Source organism: Thamnophis sirtalis, unplaced genomic scaffold, assembly GCF_051295495.1.
Source record: "Thamnophis sirtalis isolate CommonGarterSnake01/CBP01778 unplaced genomic scaffold, rThaSir2_p1.2 scaffold_3, whole genome shotgun sequence".
NCBI lineage: Eukaryota > Metazoa > Chordata > Lepidosauria > Squamata > Natricidae > Thamnophis > Thamnophis sirtalis.
Genome location: NW_028261383.1, coordinates 24,499,368 through 24,519,899, shown reverse-complemented (window position 1 = coordinate 24,519,899; position 20,532 = coordinate 24,499,368). Strand labels below are relative to the sequence as shown.

Here is a 20,532-nt window from a genome sequence, read left to right as displayed (position 1 = left end):
CAGCTGTTTCCTTCTCGGGCACATGGATAAATACATCTGGAAACATCTACGTACCTACCTACCTACCTACCTACTTTCTCTCCCTACCTACTGTATTTCTCTCTCATACTCCTTTTTTTTGAATATTTTTATTTCCATTTTCATTTTCATAACACACTCACATGTATACTATACATAGTCCGTATCATATAGTATTAAATAATAATTACATCAGTTCCTCTTGTCAACAATGCTCAGAAAAATAGAAACCCATTATAGCTCTTCTGCTCTCCATACAACTCTTTCTTCTACCACCCTCCAACTTTCTATCTTCCCTCCATCATCCTTTTCTACTCTACTTTCCCCCCCCCTCTTTCTACTGCTCCTCTCTCTACAATCCACTCCTCCTTATCCTTCTCATCTTACCCCCCTTACCCTCTCTCCTATCCTTCTCTTCCCATCTTTCTTCTCCCTTCTATTTCCCACTCCTCCTCTCCTTGGTGTATTTCCGCTACATGTCAATATGCTTAACATATCCTAGTTTTAAAGAAAAAATAGTAATAGTAATGAAAATATAAGAAAAAAAACAGTATACATGTGGGGTCAAATTACATTAAAATCTAACACGTCTCGTCAAACCTGATATATATCCCTCTACCTAACTACACACGAAATCTCTCTCCCTACCTATCTACTGTATTTCGCTCTCTCTCCCTTTATCTACCTACCTACCTACCTACCCCCCCTCTCTCCCTACCTACTGTATTTCTCTCTCTCTCTCCCTCCATATACCTACCTACCTCTCTCTCCCTATCTACTGTATTTCTCTCTCTCTTTCTATTTCTCTATCTCTCTACCTACCTACCTACCTACCTACAAACACACACTCTCCTTACCTACCTACTGTATTTCTCATTTCTCTATTTCTCTCTCTATCCCTCTACCTACCTACACACGCGATATCTCTCCCTACCTACCTACTCACTCTCCCTACCTATCTACTGTATTTCTCATTTCTCTTTCTATTTCTCTCTCTTTATTCCTCTCCCTACCTACACACACAATCTCTCTCCCTACCTACCTACTGTATTTCGCTCCCTCCCTTTATCTACCTACCTACCTACCCTCTCTCTCTCCCTACCTACTGTATTTCTCTCTCATACTCTTTATCCCTCTACTTACCTACCTACCTACTCTCTCTCCCTACCTACCTACTGTATTTCTCTCTTTCTATTTCTCTCTATCCGTATACTTACCTACCTACCTACCTACCTACACACTCTCTCCCTACCTACCTACTGTATTTCTCCCACTCTCTATCCCTCCATCTACCTACCTACCTCTCTCTCCCTATCTACTGTATTTCTCTTTCTATTTATTTCTCTATCCCTCTACCTACCTACACACGCAGTATTTCTCCCTACCTACCTACCTACTCTCTCTCCCTATCTACTGTATTTCTCTTTCTATTTATTTCTCTATCCCTCTACCTACCTACACACGCAGTATTTCTCCCTACCTACCTACCTACTCTCTCTCCCTATCTACTGTATTTCTCATTTCTATTTCTATTTCTCTCTCTATATCCCTCTACCTACCTACACACGCAATCTCTCTCCCTACCTACCTACTGTATTTCTCCCACTCTCTATCCCTCCATCTACCTACCTACCTCTCTCTCCCTATCTACTGTATTTCTCTTTCTATTTATTTCTCTATCCCCCTACCTACCTACACACGCAGTATTTCTCCCTACCTACCTACCTACTCTCTCTCCCTACCTATCTACTGTATTTCTCATTTCTATTTCTATTTCTCTCTCTATATCCCTCTACCTACCTACACACGCAATCTCTCTCCCTACCTACCTACTGTATTTCGCGCTCTCTCCCTTTATATACCTACCTATCTATCCTCTCTCTCTCCCTACCTACTGTATTTCTCTCTCTTTCTCTCCCTCTCTATCCCTCTATCTACCTACCTACTTTTTTTTAATTTGACCCTTCAAAACCTTAGTGTGTCTTATACTCTGGCGTGTCTTATACTCCGAAAAATACGGTAGTTGCCAACCTTCCCAGGAGTGGACATCCAAGAAAATTCACCCCAAGGCCAGACGATGCAATGGCCAGAGAATTTTTTTTTAAAAAAGGTTATATATCAGGCTCTACAGGCTTCAGTTAGCATGTTAAATGTCAAGATTCATGACAGTGCAAATAGAAAAAACGGAACAACTCTGGTTGATTTGGAAGGGTTGCTCTTCTCTCTAAAAAGGTCATAGCAACATGGCTGAGATTTGCAAAGTTGCATCTGAATAAATCACAGGACTTCTGGAACACTGTCCTTTGCACAGACCAGACCAAAGTGGAGATGTTCGGCCGTAATGCACAGTGACATGTTTAACAAAAATCAAGCACAGCACATCAGTACAAGCAACAAATGGCTGTTCAATCTCCCCTGAAAACCCTTCAGTAATGGCAGCACCCACAATCTCTGGAGGGAAGCCATTCCCAAAGAATCAACCTTAATTAATATAATAATACAATAGCAGAGTTGGAAGGGACCTTGGAGGTCTCCTAGTCCAACCCCCTGCCTAGGCAGGAAACCCTATACCATTTCAGACAGATGGCTATCCAATATCTTAAAGACTTCCAGTGTTGGGGCATTCACAACTTCTGGAGGGAAGCTGTTCCACTGATTAATTGTTCTAACTGTCAAGCAATTTCTCCTCAGTTCTAAGTTGTTTCCCTCCTTGATTAGTTTCCACCCATTGCTTCTTGTTCTACCCTCAGGTGCCTTGCAAAATAGTTCAACTCCCTCTTCTTTGTGGCAACCCCTGAGATATTGGAAGACTGCTATCATGTCTCCCCTTGTCCTTCTTTCTATTAAACTAGACATACCCAGTTCCTGCACCCGTTCTTCATATGTTTTAGTCTCCAGTCCCCTAATTTAAAAGAGGTTTTTAAAATCTTCCCACCAGGAGGAAAATTGCAGCCACCAGTTTCACAGCGGGCAGCACCAGTGGGCTTAAATTCGGGGAGGGAAGGAACCTGCAGCAGCAGCAGCAGCAGCTGAGATGCTTCAGCCCAGTTGCTTCTCTGCTTCCAGGCCGTGGAGGGAACTGAACAGCCCGACTTGCTCCAGGACTCTCCTCCCACCGGCCCTCCACTCACCCTCCAGCTACTCCTTCGATCCTTGGAAGAGCAGAAGAGGCGCCCTTCACACCTCCTTCCTCCCATGAGTCATCCGGAAGAGGAAGTTCCTCTGCGCTTCTCTCCTCCTATCCTTTCTAGCAATTGTTTAAAACTCCTTTTTTTTAAGCGCAAGCATGGTGTAGATGGCTTTCTAGGCACAGATGTTGCCTGACTGCCATCTAGCGACAGGAGGTGGAAACACACACTTGTCCAATCTCCATCAAGGTATTTGGAAGATGTTTTCAGTGATTCCATGGCAGCAGGTCCTTTTCGATTCCTCGAATCTCTCTTTGATCAGTTTCCATCCATTGTATCCTAAAAGGTCCTTAAAAATCCTGTCCTTAGAATTTGGGTGGGGGAAGGCAAATTTTAATCCCATCAACTGGAGCTGAAGGTTTTTTCTTTGTGAATAGGCTGGCCTGGATTTCTTAATGGACACAAAATCTCTGAAGATACTTTCTGCCTTTGTTAAGATTTTTTTTTCTCCATTTCTCCTTTGGGTAAATATAATATTCTGCCTCTCTTTAATATTCCCCAAAACATTTCATTCTCGGGGTGGGTGGGTTTGTGATTACTTCTCACAGTACACTGACACATAACCATGCCAACTTACAATATTTGTTGCAGCTGTGGTCATTAAGCAAATCACCATGTTCCGTTCAGTGCAATGTACCATGACTGTGACTTACAGCTTCCTGTCATTTTTGTTTCTTGGAAGCCAATTGTGAAGGTCCCAAATGGCGATTCCATGACTGTGGGACACTGCAACTATCGCAATATGCAAGCCAGTGCCACCCGCAAATAACTATGTTGGCCACAACTTTGAGAAACACTTGTAAGTCTACTTTTTCAGTACCAGTGTAATTGTGAAGGCTGAGTAGTAAGTGGTAAGCGAAGATGGTCTATAAAACTGAACAACCCAAAGAGTTTAGGGTTAGGTTTAGGGTTAGGTTTAGGGTACTGAGTGCTTGGGAATGTGCGAATTTGCCCTCCGCGATTATGTCATCGCGGTAGGGTCGTGTTTTTCCTTAGCGCTTAGAACGGCGCGAATTAGTCTTCGCGCTTATGTCTCCGCGGATAAGGGCTTTGCGGATTTGTGGTGGAACTGGAGCTCTGCACTGCTGTTTAAAATGACCAGGTTTGTTACAATTAAAAGAGTTACCTTTGGGCTTGCCAAACTTTCCTTTTTGTAAGGTAGCTGCTAAGGCATCCATTTGATGAACATTTGTGCCTATATCAGCGCATGCTTTCAACGTATCAGCCAAGGTGTAATCTTCCCTATTAACAACAGATTGCAATGCACGGCGGCAATCAGTATTAGCATGTTCATGGCCTAGCCTTTTCATTAATTCTCCGCTAGTTCCTTATTATCTACTTGCCGCTGAACAGCTTCTTGCAATCTATCAATAAAATCCGAATATGTTTGCTGCAAAAGACTTGCTAGGTTTGCCAGAAACTGGCACTCTCTTAAATGCTTTGATCACACAGTGCCCTATCACGGAGTAGGCTGGCGGGGGTGTGCCTGTGGCTTGCTGTTGTATTGTAGCCAAAGCACCAACTCCATACAGTTAGTTTGGTATATATAAACCTCCTGAATTGTTTCCTGCGTGAATTGCTTCTCTCTGGTATTCTGAATCCCAGACAACATATTGTGCTGGTGTAAGAAGCATGCGAAATAAATCCTTCCAATCTTGTGGTATCAAATTATAACCATTAGATATGCCTTCCACCATTCCAACAGTATAGGTGGAACGCAAACCTATCTCTGTGATACTTTTCTTCAGCTCTCTCAAAATTTGATATCACTATCAGGGATTCCACTGATAGTGAGCCTGCCCCTGTGGATTGACTGTCTGTGCGACCGGAAAAGCTTGGAGACCCTCTCCAAGTTCTATCCTAGTGAGTGTTCCCTTTTTCTGCTCTTCCTGAAACCCTGCTCTTACTGCGCTAACTGGCTCCTGTGAAGGAGCGATCTGTAAGGGAGCAGTCGGGGATCTAAGCTCCACTGGCTTCAGCATAGCTTCTGCCGGCAGAGTCAGCTGCATATATGGTGGAGGGGGAGCAGACCCCACCTCAGGAAGCAAAGAGAGAGATGATGACGGTGCCTTGAGTCTATAAGTCCCCATGACCTCAATTGCTTCCTTACATTTCTGCCATAGCAACAAATGTTGTATTGGTGCTCGTGGTGGCGAATGCAAATGTATTACAATTTTTATCCAGTCTTGCAAATCTAAAGTTCCTGCTTCTGGATACCATGGGCATTGACAACCTATTTCATTTACTAACTGCTCTAAATCACTTAAACTAATTCCTGCTGTTCCATTATTTTAAAGTATTTTTTGCAACTCTTTTGCATGAAACTTCTGCTGAGCTGACAGTTACCCGCCCCCCTCACGAATTTTTGGGAGCGAAGTTCGCTGAGGTGCACCTGGGCTCATCCAGCCTAATGACTGCAGGGGGAATCACGTCGGGGTCACCAGATGTTGTTCCGATGAAGAAAATATGTGCAGGCAGGATGAAGTTTAATGGGAAGGCACTCTCAACAGCTCGTGAGAGCTCCCTTTTTATTGTCATATACAGCTATCGTAGCAAAAACTGATTCATTGATCAAAGTACTGATTGGATTAGCTAGACAAAGTCCAAACTATGGTTGAGAAGGTTAATAAACAACTCATGTTTTCCTGCTGCAAGCAATGGTATGTGCCTACGTGCCAAATCTCATGTCTCACATTTATTAATCATTAAGGATCATTGTGCTGATGTTGCATTCTCAGTGTGGTTTGCCAGCATCTGAGAATGCAAACATCCCCACATAGTGGACCACTACAAAATCCTACGTTTTGTTTGCTAGGTATGGAAGTTAAAAAAATCACAGAAGACAGCAGTGGCATTATCAGTTCCATATTGTTTCCAAGAAAAGAACATGTCTACAAAATCACAAGTTAACCCTAATATGAAGGAGAACCAGTTTTAAACCATGTACCACCAATGGAATGAAATCTCGGGAGTGGAGAAATATGTAGTGTAGAAAGTTAGCACCTACTCCTCTCCTAGAATAATGAGGTCTCCAAATGAGATTATCAAAAATATTCCAACATCAAGTTGATTCCTACCCGTTTTATATCTTTGTAATGTAGTGCACCCACGATATATAAGCTGCAGTTCTGCTTTAGGTCAGGGCTACTCAGCGGTCTGCCAACGCTTTTGTGGAATCCAGTGTCCAGAGTGTGTCAAGCTTCAAATGGCGTTTTTGCTGTTGCAACTATTATCATTTCTCAGTTTGCAAAAAAACCTATGGGGAGACAGAAGGGGGAGATAGAACAAAGCTCCAGACATCGATGCCAGCCATGGGAACCAAGGAGGTTTTGGCAGGTTTACCAGAGCCAAAAAAAGACTTTCTCACAACAATACTAGAAGTCTCCATTGGACAATGTGTCCTGGCCTAATAGCAGGGAGGGAAAACTTGGAATTTTAAATATCTGCATTTGCACGGGAAATAGTCAGTTCTTCTTTTGCCCTCATCTTTGCCGATATGATGTATTCATTAAAGCTTGGCTTCTTGCTATCTGTGCATAGAGAAAATCTCCCTGTTCCTATGAACAATGTGAAAGAGAAATATTGGACTGGATTACTCTTGAGGAATGGACTTCAGGACAGGATCTATTTCCAAGGAAGATTTTATTCTGGTAAACTGAGCAGAGGTAATTTCCAAAGAGGAATGGGTGATGACAATTTCTCAACGGAGAAAAAGGCGGAAGGTGCATTATATTATTTTTTCTTTTTTTCGACTCCTTTCCTGCTTCTCTGTATCAATTGTTTTTGCTTGTTTTGCATATTTTATTAATTAAAATTTTGACTTAAAAAAAGGAATGTGTATCAAACAAAGAGTGGGGCAACTTTGATACATTTTTGTAGGCACATCTGTATTACCAATCTTTCTTCCAACCTTTTGAAATGCCTTTTGGAAACATTTCTCTCAGCATATATAGACAGTCATCTCCTCTTCCCAAGCCCCGCTTTTCAAGACCTGCAGGTTCTGTGATTTTCTCTCTTTGACCTAATGAAAACTTCTGTGTATGCAAAGTTACAGATGCACAAGACATTTAGGATGGGTGCCCTTGGAAGCATCTCTGGCCAGCACCAATGAAGTTGGCTTCCTTTAATCTCTCACCCACTGAAACTCTTTGATCCTAAATCCTTGGCAGCAACCACTCCAAAAAGATTTTTACAATTTCTACAAAAATAAATATAGGTAATCCTTGGGTTACAAGTGTTCTCTTAGCAAATGTTCAAAGTTACACGATAAGCCCCCCCTTCCCCCCAGCATTTACAAACAAATCCCGAAATTATGAATACTGGAGCACCACGGCTGTTGTTCATCCTTACGAACGACCGCAGAGGCTCTGTTATATTCACCCCTATTCTCCCAACCCCAGCTGCGTCTTCACAGGCATTTTGCCTGTGGAGAGTGACTTACCTTGCAAAGATCTCTCTGTTGTGCTTTATTTGCCTGCATTCAGAGGACAGAGGCCTAACGTACCGCGAGATCACACAAGGTCAGGAGTCTTGAGTAATCTCACACTTTAGGCATCTATTCTCTGTGAATTGAGGCATGGACGTTTGCAAATGGTGGGAAGACTTCAGTCTTTCAGGCCTTCCCTCCATTTGCCGTTTCCTTGCCAAGGCCTGCTGGGAGATTGCATTCCCAAAGGGCCTCAGCAGCCCTTTGCAAACTGCCTTTGTTGCCACCAACTGAGCTTGGGAGGAGTGGGGTGTGTCCCTACGAAGTACCTGTTCCTACAGGCAAAGGCTTTTTGCAAAGGGCTGCCAAAACCTACAGGAACGCAATCCTCAAGTGATTTGCCAATGAGAAAGCAACCCTAAGAAGTCGCGCACAGCCTCTCAGGGCTGCTTTATTGGCGCCAGATGCCTTGTCAAGTTGATCTGGAGCAAGAAAGCAATGACCGTGTGGGCGAAAGCAAGGAGTGATGTCGTTCAATGTAAGAGATTCACTCCCATAACTTCTCAAGTTTCGGATGGAATGGGTAGGATCCACTACATTCGTAACCCAAGAACTATCCATATCCAGCAGGTTCTGCTGCTAATGACCAGGTAGGCATTATCACACTAATATGTTGCCATTTTTTCCTTCCTCCTTCCAGTTTAATGCCATTACATATTTGCCTATAAAAAATTAGGCAAATTCTTTGTACTCAAATTAAATAGTCAATTTCTCAGTTGGATTTACAGAGGGACTTTAGAAATGAAATTCAAATCTTTTCTACACTCATCACTTGGGGCCTCATGTGAATTTTCTTGTGTGCAATAAGGGTGGAATTTCTCCTGAAGCACCATCCACATTCGGCACACTCAAATGGTTTCTCCCCTGTGTGTATAAGCATATGATTTAGAAGGGTAGTCCTAATACTGAAATCTTTCCCACAGTCTGGACACTCAAATGGTTTCTCTCCTGTGTGAGTTCTCTGGTGTGTCACCAGGCTGGAACTCTGACTGAAACTTTTTCCGCAATCAGAACATTCAAAGGGTTTTTCTCCTGTGTGAGTTCTCTGGTGTTTCACCAGGTTGGAATTGTGACTAAAACTTTTACCACAATCAGGACACTCAAAGGGTTTCTCCCCTGTGTGAGTCCTTTGGTGTATCACCAGCCTGGAATTGTGACTAAAACCTTTACCACAATCAGGACACTCAAAGGGTTTCTCCCCTGTGTGAGTTCTCTGGTGTGCCAACAGGTGGGAATTGTGACTAAAACCTTTACCACGATCAGGACATTCAAAGGGTTTCTCTCCTGTGTGAGTCCTTTGGTGTGCCAACAGGTTGGAATTCTGACTAAATCTTTTACCACAATCAGAACATTCAAAGGGTTTCTCTCCTGTGTGAGTCCTCTGGTGTGTCACCAGGCTGAAATTCTGACTAAATCTTTTACCACAATCAGGACATTGAAAGGGTTTCTCTCCTGTGTGAGTCCTTTGGTGTGCCAACAGGTTGGAATTCTGACTAAATCTTTTACCACAATAAGGACATTGAAAGGGTTTCTCTCCTTTGTGAGTCCTCTGGTGTTTCACCAGGCTGGAATTGTGACTAAAACCTTTACCACAATCAGAACATTCAAAGGGTTTCTCTCCTGTGTGAGTCCTCTGGTGTGTCACCAGGTTGGAACTAGTACTGAAACTTTTCCCACAATCAGGACATTGAAAGGGTTTCTCTCCTGTGTGAGTCCTCTGGTGTGTCACCAGGTTGGAATTAGTACTGAAACTTTTCCCACAATCAGGACATTGAAAGGGTTTCTCTCCTGTGTGAGTCATCTGGTGTGTCAACATGTTGGAATTCCAACTGAAACTTTTCCCACAATCAGGACACTCAAAGTGTTTCTCTCCTGCGTGAGTTCTCTGGTGTGTAACCAGGCTGGATTTATCACAGAAACATTTCCCACATTCAGGACATTCAAACAATTTCTCCTTGGTGTGAGTCCACGTTGCCATACTTGCTAAAGCATTTATCGCATTGGGAGCACTTTTAGGGCTTCTGTCCTGTGTGGGTCCTTCCATGAAACAAAACGGAGTTGTTGTGACCAAAGGTTTTGCTACATTCAGAGTATTCGTATGGCTTTTCTCCAGTCTGGATCCTCTCATGCATACTCAACTATGATTTGCAAGTTGTATCTTTCACACAACTGGCACGTCTAAGGAGCTTTTCCACAACTCATATTCCCGAAGAGATTAAAAATATGGATGGTCCCTTGTTTGGTGGTGTTTTGTTTCAAGCCATTTTCTTCCTCCCAGAGCAATGCTTGTCACACTGTCTGCTCTACGTGGTTTTCCAATTGTCCTTTTCCTCCCCAGTAACTTCCAGATATTTCCCTCTTTTGCTGAATGGAAAAATAATCTCCCTTGACCATTCATGTAATATATGCTTGAATTCACACTCTCCGTTTCCCAGCTAGAAATCTCTTCTAGATTTTCTCTCGTTTCTCTCTCACCTGCGGAGGAAGTTGGAGAATTGTGTGGCTCTCTGAAGGAAATGGAAAACACTTTGATATCTAGACTGATTTGTTTTCCTTTTCAATGTTGCTTGTTATCCTCAGTGTCCAGAATGCTCCTATTGCTATCTTCTTTGTCTATAAGATTCAAATAAAAGTATATCGTTAATTGTGCATAAAATGGTTGCAAATGGTACAAGATAAACAGAGAGAGACAGAGAGAGACAGAGATTGTGTGTGTTTGTGTGTGTGTGTCTTTATGGGAGAAAGACCGATCTTCCGCCAGGGCACCCAGGTTGCTGGGAGGGAGGCAGTGGGAGTGGAGTACGAATCAAGGCGGAGAGAAGGTATGGAGCTTCCCCCCCCAATCCCTGTACCAGCTTAACTGGGTGCCCCGCCAGCAAGGCACTGAAGCGCTGCAACTTCTGCCGCAGCAAGACAGAGAGAGAGAGAGGAAGGGTGCTCTCCAAACTCTGTTTGTGTGTGTGAATGAGATAGAGTGCGGATCCCTGCTTCAGTCGGGGCATTCAAGTTGCTGGCAGCGGGGAGGGGGGGCAGGAGCCACCTGAGTAGCTGTTTTTCTCCTTGTTCTCCTCCCCACTCAAGCAGTGACAGGCTTTACGGGACAGCAGGGCCTCTCATTTCCCCCCCTGCATGGCAAATACCAGCTTCAGTCAGGGTATTCAAGCTACTGCTGGCGGTAGCCATGATTGCCCCCTTCCCAGCCCAGCCAGCACTGCATGACCTGCTCACTCCCTGCCCAGCCAGAACAAAGCATCACCGTTCTTCTCCTTCTCATCGTCCTCCCCGCCCACGTAGCAGCAGGGTCTGTGGGACACGGTCTCATTCCTACTAACTAATTTTTACTACGTCCTGATACATGACTCATGATACATGACTCAGATTATACGTTTGCAGACAAATACACTCAGAGAGAAATAAAAATACACACATCTACAATAGGGAGATAATCCATGCCTTTCAAGCTTGAAAAAATAATTAAAATTGTTACAGTCAAACCTTCTGCACAAATGTTAATCGGGAACCTGATGAATTTGATGATTGCTCATGTTTTCAGATGGCAAGGCTGAAGTTCAGGCCTCAACAGGCTTCTGGGGCCATGGAAACTTTCATTGGAAAGTTTTTGTTCAGATAAATAAAAGCATTGGCTTCTCAACAGACACACTTGGACTCTGTCTTTTATTTTACTGAGCCACACCTGTCAATCTACATGACACTAACTTTATAGATTTGGGGGCTTTAATGGATGAAATGATGCCGAAAGGCTCTGCAAGATTTGAAGCAACAGCTGAAGCCATGAGCTCAAAGTAAGGGGAGTAAATACTTTCCACAACCCCTTTGGTGACATCCCAATTGAAGTAGTTTTCACTTACTGACTGCAGCTGGGCCTGGAATCTGTGTCACTAAGCGATCCAATCATGAAGCATGATGTCACAGGACAGAGCCAAGTTACATCTGCACCTTTAATGTATTTTAATATGTATGTATCTTTTATGTCTCTAAGCCCCTCCATAGTTATGTCATGGTAAGGTTGGTGGCCAATAACTTTTATAAATGAATACAACTGAATAATAAAAACATTCCAAACGTTCATTTTTTAAGACACGTGCTGTGTTAAGCACAGTTGAAGCTGGTGAATACAGGGAGGGGGGCACCAATAGGAAACACGGTGCTTGTTAGTTAGAAATGGAAGTAAAACAAAACAACCCAGAAAAGACCAGAGGAACACTAGTCCGACCTTGTTACCCAGAAAACATCAGGTCCATAACAGAATAATTGAGTTTGGAGGGACCTTGGAGGTCTTCTAGTCCATCCTCTGTTCAGGCAGGAGATCCTATTCGATTCTGAACAATTGGCTGTGTTAAATATTCATGAGCCCTGTAAAATAGGCTCAGATAGTTAATGTTGCTTCAGCACCTTCTCTGATTGGCCAGGACGCAGCAGGAGGCTGTTGCCGGCCGAAAGTTACCTTTAATTGGACCAGGGACTTCACAGCAGTTGCTGCCCAAGTCCCGGGTTCCTATTGGCTGTCTAGTTAATATAAATACCTTGGCGCGCACCGCGGCCATTTGAATCGCTGTCATAAGTTGCCTGTTAATAAAGAAGTTGTTGTTGCTCACCCTGGTGTCGCGTCCCTCCTTCCAGAATTCAATTGGCTGTCCAATCTCCTCTTAAAACCCTCCAGTGAAGGGAGCACCCACAACCTCTGGAGGGAAGCCATTCCCAAAGAATCCTCCTTAATTTAAAAGAGATTTTTAAAATCTTCCCAGCAGGAGGAAAATTCCAGCCACCAGTTTCACAGCTGCAGCCCCAGTGGGCTTAAATTCGGGGAGGGAAGGAACCTGCAGCAGCAGCAGCAGCAGAGATGCTTCAGCCCAGTTGCTTCTCTGCTTCCAGGCCGTGGAGGGAACCGAACAGCCCGACTTGCTCTAGGACTCTCCTCCCACCGGCCCTCCGCTCACCTTAAAGCTGCGGCTTCGATCCTGGGAAGAGCACAAAAGCCGCTCTGCACACCTCCTTCCTCCCATAAGCGATCCAAGAGGAAGTTCCCCTGAGCTTCTTCTCTACTCTCATTCTTTCTAGCAATGATGTACTCGATGGTTTAAAACTCTTTTTTTTTAAAGCTGAAGCACGGCTGACACTACTGAATTGATGCCTTTCTAGGCATAGATGTTGCTTGACCGCCCTCAAGCGACAGGAGGTGGGAAAACATGCTTGTCCAATCTCCACCAAGGCGTTATGGAAGATGTTTTAGTGATTATATGGCAGCCGGGCTTTTTCGATTCCTAGCGACCGACCTTTGCAACTGAGCCCCGTGAAGTAGTGATACCTGACGCTATTTAGCTTTGTTTTTAGTGCCTTTGGGTCAGTCTGTAATGTCTGTCCTTGCAGTTTCCCTGGCAAGGGTTTTTGGAGTGGTTTCCCCCCTTTCCTGCTTCCTAAACTTGAGAGGTCTGGCTAAAGTTCAACAGATGGTTTTGCTCTTCAGGTGGGACTGGAACTGAGTGTTTCTCTGTCTCTAACCTGGTGCCTTCACCACTACACTCTTTTTTCTACGTGTTTCACTTTTCTTCTTTATAACTGCTATTCTAATAGAAAATCTTTCATAAAAGTTATTGCAGTACATTTTTGCTTAAAATATCTTTTCATTGATATATAATTTATGGTATTAACCATAAAATAAAAACCATAACCCCAAAATATGTTATTAGCCATCAAACCTCAAAAATAAACTTTTCCCAAAAGGTTTCCACAATTTTGGCCACTACTGTAGGTTGTGATCTACCTTATCAAATGCTTTACTGAAATCTAAGTATATGATATCCACAGCATTTTGCTGGTCCACTAATTAGTCATTTTGTCAAACAATTAAATAAGGTTTGTTTGGCATAATGTTTTAAATCAACCCTACTGGTTACTGGTTATGATTTTGTTTCCTTCCATGTGTTCACAGATTTGTTGTCTGGATATGTTTTCCAAGATGTTACCAGGTATTAATGTCAGGCTGATCTGTCTGTAATTTCCTGGATTTGTTCCCCCCCCCCTTTTTTTTTTTTTGAAGATGGTGTTAAATGGAAAAAGGTTTCCTCTGCGGGTTCAGATTTCACGTCTGGGAGAGTGTCCCTGGCTGAGTGAATGAATTTAGGATCGAAGCAAGCGGCGTTTGAAAACAGGTTGTCTTTATTATTTCAGGAAAGCAAGACTGTCAGTGATGTAGACCAGCGTTCCTAGTTGAGCTGACCCCATCAAACAATAAGTGTATATTTTTTATACCATTTTCCTCCTTGAAGTCCTTTTGTTTTCTTTGTACTATTGTTTGTGTCCCTTTGCTAACGGTTCTAATCCTATCTTGCGTTTTGTTATTCCTCTGCCCTAAAGTACTTCCCATGGGGCAGGGATGAGCTCTAGTGTCTTCTACTGTATTTCCTGTTTTTACATCTTCGCCCTGAGCTAATCAGTCTTTGTTGTCACTCTGATCTTTTCCTCTCTTAAGGTAACTTCTTCCTGCACTTCCTAGGTATTTTGTATTATTTTGTACTCTGCAGCTATTTCTAATTGTCCTGATATCCTGGTAATTATTCTCAGGAGGTTTGTTAATGTATCCTGGCTTTGTTATTCTAGTGACTTCCAGTTTGGTTATGGGCTGTACTGGTCTTCCTAAAGCAACACTGTCTTGGTGAAGTTCCCTTCCCACAGAGGTTAAAAAAATCACAGAAGACAGCAGTGGCATTATCAGTTCCATATTGTTTCCAAGTGAAGAAAGTTAGCAACACACACACACCTTTAGAAGAATGATATATATAAGGAAATATTAAAAAGGCAGAATATTATATTTTCCCTAAAGGAGAAACAGGTTTATAAAGACAGATTCTCAAAGCCTCAGCTCTCTGCCCCAAGGAGAAACAAAGGGACCAACTTTTAGAAATGCATATTTGGTAATCCATTCAAGACAGGAATAAAACCCCAAGGAAGTCAGCATCTAGGATTAATTACATTTGCTAAACAAGATTAAAAACCCCAAATCATTGCTGGTCTTTGGGAGACCAACTACCATATTTTTCAAAGTATAAGAAGCACCTAATTCCACTCAAAAAAGAGGGTGAAAATATGGGTGCGTCATACACTGAATACAGCCTCTGGAAACCCCACCCCTTTTGCAAAAATAGCCATGCATAGTCTTTAGGAGGCATCCAGAGTGCTGCTGGGGGCTGGAGAGAGGAAAAATGAGGAAAAATGGGCTATTTTTTGCCTCTTTTTGTGCTCCCCCAGCCCCCAGGAGCACTCTATAACCCTCCTAAAGGCTATGCATGCTCCCCGCTTTTTTTTTTTTTTTTAACAAAAAATGGACCTGTTTTCGCAAAAAAAAAAACCGGCCATTTTTGGGAGGTCTGCAGAGTGCAATTTTTTTTTTTTAAAAAAAAGCCTCTTCAAAATCTTGGTGCGTCTTATACACCAGTGCGTCTTGTACTCTGAAAAATATGGTAATTAAAATCAAATAACAAAATACACAAAACAAGCCTCCAAATTTCAAAATGCTGTAGAAGAAACTGTATGAAAGTCCATGTGCTCATCAAACCAAGTGTTCAGCTACCCAGAATCACACGTTTGATGGTTCTGCTTCACTATTAAAACCATCTTTCCAATCAGCGTCTATATTTCCAGTGTCTTTCTCCCCACTTGGAACTGAATCCAGATGGACATTTCTTACAACACAAGAAAAGAGCATGCCCATAAAATAACAAAACAACCCTAATATAAAGGAGAACCAGTTTTAAAGCATGCACCGCCAATGGAATAAAATTTGGGGAGTGAAGGAATATGTCGTGTAGAAACTTAGCCCCTACTCCTCTCCTAGAAGAAATATTTAAAAGTCAGAATATTATATTTCCCTACAGGGAGAAAGCATCCCCTACACTCTTTGATAGCCCTCAGATGATGTCAGCACTTACAAATAGATAGATAGCTCTATTCATAAGCAAATACTGTCAACCCTGAAGCTGATCCGGTTGAAGCCATTTTGAGGCATCAGTGCTGCCGCATTAGCGCAAGGGAGTAGGAGGGGGGATTAGAGATAGCTGGGATGGTGGAGTCATAATAAAATATTTTCTCCTGAGAACCAAGAATGTTCTCATACCTGGCCAGATAAAGTAGGAGTGATGTCACCAGACCAGCGGACGCTGCAGTGATTGGGGTATATGACTGTTTGGGATTGAGAGTAAAACTTTTAATTAGGTGAAAACAAGGGGTCCCTCAGAGTTGGTTTTAACCAGATTTGTGCCAATTTGATATTTCCAATAAAGATATTCTTTTAGGAATTTACCTGCCTCTGAGGTTTGCTTGTGATGGATCTATTACTCGGAACCCTGGCATTAAACCAATTCTTCACTAAAATGTCAGGAAACTTTTTGCTCCATTTGGAGCTTCTTATTTGGGGTCCTGAGCCCCAACCGCTTAGCCGGCCTACCAGGCAGCAGGAAGACTCAGGAAAGATGGAGGAGATGGTAGGCACTGATGGAGCTTGTGCAGGGGTTGCTGAAAGCCTACAGTACCCCTCCTTGCCCCAGCAGGTGACTGCCGTGCTTCCCTGCCTTCCACATTGCCTTACTGGCGGTCCTCCATGCCTGCTTGCCTTCTGAGGTCGGCGTCCAGCCCAACCTGGCCAGTCATTGGGCGGACGGCCCTTGGTGGAAATGCAGACCCTGTGCTGGAGCCGTGAGGGGTGGCGGCGATGCCGTGGGATGGCAAACAGACATACCGAGGCTGTTGCACATGCACCCGCTCCATTTCTGCAAAGGCAGAGTCCCGCCCGTCTCTGCTGCAGGTCAATCCAAAGAGGGGAGGAGGATGCTGCAGAAAAGGCTGCCTCCCACCCGGGCCCCGTGTGCTTCTCATGCCAGTTCAGCAGGGCTTCACGGGGAATGAGGGCAGGAGCGGTTTGGCACGGTTGTTCCCCGGGCAGCAAAGCAGACCGAATCAAAAAGGATGAAGGGGATCTTCGGTGGAGCTGGTCAAGGGAACAACCCCTGGCTTATTGAGTCTAACCGTGGTTGATGGGCCTTTCCTTGAGGTGGAGGGTAGACCCAAATTGTGCCCCACTGTGAGCATCTCTCAGCCGTTGTATGCATGGAAAACCCTTGCACAGTATAGAAAAAGTTCCCAAGAGTGCAAGAATTTGTTAATTGCAGCAAAGGGAAGGGACTCGGAGCCAGCTTGGAAGGGAGCTGCAGCAGCATGCCTGTCCCTTTCAGGTAATTTGACCTCCGGGAGGGATGTGACCAGGGGGGACCATAAAGGGAGCAGCAGCTTCACTGTGAATGAAGGGGGAAAAGTTAGGCTTCTCTCTGTCACAGCATTCAACGCTAAGTGCTGCAGCATATAGAATCCAATTTTTTTCTCTCCCTCCATTCACAGCAGAGCTGCTACAGCCTCCCCCCCCCACATGTTAACCAGTTTTGGGGCTACTCTGTCCTGCAGTATTTGGGTGGGAGGGTCCTCTGTTTGGGGGGAGAATTTGGTTGGAAAAACGCTAAGGGGTGGGCAACCTTGGAGGGCCTGTTCATCATTCCCCTTTTCCTCTCAGCCCTGCAAAAGCAGAAATCTCTGGTTTCCGTCTGCAGCCATCACCACCCTCAGCACGGTCAATAACATAGAGGGTGAAGAAGCAGAGTGGGTGACCCAGCTCCATGACAAGGGGGCCCCAGAGCTCGAAGACATAGATGACTTCCTGCAGGAACTAAGGTTGAGATTTGTGGACTCGGCCCACGGTCATTAAGCAGAAGCGGAGATGAAGGTGATTAAGCAAAAGAACCACCCAGCTAAAGAGTATGTTGTGGAGTTTTGGAGGCTTGCGGCACTGGCCCAAACACTTCCTGGTCCACTACTTCAGGGACGGTCTGGATCAGGAGCTGCGCAATGCCAGTGTCAACTTCTAAAGCATTGCCATGACTATTATCATGGCATGGAAGGGGAAATTCCATGCATGGCTTCGGCCGGAGTCAGGTCTCATGTCTACAGCCTAGTTGGAGAATATGAATTACGATGCAGGACAGAAGGGAGGAGATACAGGGGGTAAAGTTCAAACGCAATTAAGCGAAAGCAGTTTCGGCCCCACAGGAGTCCACGCCAGAATGTCGATCCTAATAAATGATTGGGTTTCTTTTCAACTTTGTCTGGAGGCTCATAAATGATTAGGTCGTCTTCTGGAAACTTCACAGAGGGCCGAAACTGACTTTTAAAAAATCTATTACGATTTCCGGGTTTCCTGAATCCCAGGCTCTCCGAGCACTCCCTCAATATTTGGGGTGCTTGGAGGGAAAATCAGGCAACAGGAGGCTGGAGAAAAAGACTGATTACAGCAGGAGGTATGCAGCAATGCCAAGCAGCGATGTCTTTCCCAGCAGCAGAAGCAAGAAAAGATGAGTACTTTTGAAAATCAACCCCTAAAGCAGCTGAGCTGGAATTCCCTTGCGGTAGTCCCCAGATACAGGGAAGGGTCTCAAGCAAGGTGGCAAGGGTGGACTGGGGGTGGGACTGGAAACAAGCCAGGCTATGGAATCCCTAGGGAGTGCAATAGAGCAACTGAAGGAGGGTCTTGACCAGGCCACCCTTGCTGATGAGGGGCCATCATGCTGCCCAAAAGAGGGGGGAGGGACATCTGATCTTGTTGGGGGGAAGAGATGCAGACTGGAGTCCAGCCCCCCCTCCCCCTTCTGATAGGAGAAAGAGCCCAAAACGGCAACCAGAGCCTCTCCCACGCAGCAGGCAGGCTGCCAAGAGCAGACAACCCCCTCCCTCTCTCCGAACGAGGGGTGAAGAAGATGACCAGGCATATCGGGCGCAAGCATACCCAGCACGACAGGAGGCTGGGGGATTAGGGCTGAATGACCCACCCCAATTCAAGGGAAAGTTTGACAGAGACTCAGACCAGGTAGCCCTATTCCTTGATTCAGCTGATATCCACCTAGAACGCTATGGGCACTTCTACCCATCCCCCAAAACCATGGTCAATACCATCGCAGAGGGTCTAGAGGGAGAAGCAAGGGAATGGCTAGCCGTCCTCCACAAGAGGAGAGTCCCCCAACTGCAAGACATAGATGACTTCCTGCAACTACTAGAGGCCAGATTTGAGGAGGTGGAGGACTCATATGCGGAAGAGGAACTCAGCAACCTAAAGCAGAGAGGGCCACCATTAAGAGAGCACTTCTACAACACTTCTATTGCTACAACAGGTATCCAAAGATATGACTAATTGGAGTAGCAAACAATTGTCTCTGATGGGCAGAATCGTGACAGTCAAGACATATGTATGTATTACCGACTTCCTGGGAGGAGCCTACTGGTGGAAGCAGCAAAAAATCAGCTGCCTCCGAATTCCTGGCTACGTACCTGTTTAGAGGATCTTCCATCTGACGTCTTATCAGGTTTTCTTATCCTTCAGGCAAGAAGGAAAGAAGAAACTGTTTTGCTGGCAAATGCTCTTCGATTTTTGCAGCTTTTGTGCTTGCAAGGAAAGGGGGGCTAGCCCAAGGCAGAACGGCCGTCCGTGCTGGGAACTTCAAACTGCCTTGCGCAGGACAAAGTAGGTCTCTCCCACTCTGATCAAAGTTTTGTTTAATTTATTCTTATCACGAGCTGGATCCGTTCACTGTGGACATTAATTGCTTATCAACATTTTAGCTTCTTTTCTTTTTCTCCTCCGAAAAATTATTTACTCAGAGGCTTCTAAAATGGCGCCGAGCAGCCTGGTTTCTCCGGTAATAACGAACACTTTTTGCTAGACAAAGCAAATCCTCAAAAGAATTCAAAACAAGAGAGATTGCTTATCATTTGTTTTGGTTTCACAATAGAAGAGTTTTACTCCTTTATTAACCTTGCTTATTTGGAAGTTAAATGGTGATGAATCTGCTGAATGGTCTTGTTACAATGTTTACTCACTGAAAGTTTTGCCAAGCCTTAAACTTCAAAATAAAAGCCTCTTTTTTTAAAGCTGCTTATTTAGGCAATAGAGTTTTATTAACTGCAGGCAGATAAATTTTGAAATGGCCTCAAAACCAAATATTAACTTGAAGTCGTCACCCTCTACTTCCAGGGGCACATCCTCAGTGCCTGGCACAAAGCTGCAGCCTCCGCTTCCTACGCCCCCTGCTGGGGATGTGTTAACGAAAGAATTTTTTCTGAGTAATCTAAGCGAGGCTCTTAATGCACAGACAATTAAAATGGAAGATAAATTTAGAGATAATAGAGAGGAGAGAAAAGAGGAAATAAAAGAAATGAAAGAAGAAATTAAAAATGAAATTAAAAGTGAAATAAAAGGACTTAAACAGGAGTTGTATGAGAAATTTGAGGCTAAGGTTGATAAAATTAGAGACGACATGCTGAGTCTTGTAACTGTATTAACAGAACATATTTCTGGAGTGGAAGATACTTTAGAGGTTCTTAATGATGCCAATGCTAACTTGACATTGAAAACAGAGGTGGTGGAACAAAAAGTGGAAAATGCTGAAAAAGAAATTATTATGATACAGTACCGACAAATGGAGTTCGCATTAAGAGTAAGGGGGCTGCGTGAGGAGAAACAGGAGAACCTGAAACAGATCCTATCGGAAGCTTTTGACCGCCTGATGGGAAGACCAGGGACCAATCAAGGCTGGCAAATTGACAAAGCTTACCGCGTCAACTCCTGGCTGGCAAAGCAGAAGCAGCTTCCTCGAGACATCGTTATATATTTTACTACAAGAGAGTTTAGAAATATGGTACTGCAAGCATCTTATAACACTAAGCTTCAAATTGGCGGTCAAGACCTGGTTGTTTTGAAAGAGATACCACCTCCAATGTTAAGAGCCA

General features: G+C 44.1%; 2 protein-coding genes and 1 pseudogene across 4 annotated transcripts in view; all 3 read right to left on the bottom strand.

Moving 5' to 3' along the window:
* Positions 1 to 12,730, bottom strand: part of LOC148047649 (uncharacterized) — a 69,043-nt pseudogene extending 56,313 nt beyond the window's left edge. Inside the window, exon 1 of the transcript XR_015696160.1 lies at positions 12,651 to 12,730. The product of XR_015696160.1 is annotated as an uncharacterized LOC148047649 (transcript). The remainder of the gene's footprint in view (positions 1 to 12,650) is intronic.
* LOC106539510 (uncharacterized) overlaps positions 1 to 20,532 on the bottom strand; it is a 118,371-nt gene that overhangs the window by 74,102 nt on the left and 23,737 nt on the right. Inside the window, exon 1 of one of the 2 annotated variants that reach the window (XM_087711701.1) lies at positions 12,651 to 12,731. The exons of the other annotated variant lie outside the window; for it this stretch is intronic. The gene's annotated coding sequence lies outside the window, so the exon portion shown is untranslated. Of the gene's footprint in view, positions 1 to 12,650; positions 12,732 to 20,532 lie in introns of those variants that run through there. 2 annotated transcript variants of the gene reach the window in all.
* Positions 1 to 20,532, bottom strand: part of LOC148047647 (uncharacterized) — a 61,280-nt gene that overhangs the window by 17,015 nt on the left and 23,733 nt on the right. Inside the window, 1 exon segment of the mRNA XM_087711745.1 lies at positions 8,485 to 10,305. Within this exon segment, the coding sequence (XP_087567871.1) occupies positions 8,485 to 9,820 (1,336 nt within the window). The 5' untranslated portion in view covers positions 9,821 to 10,305.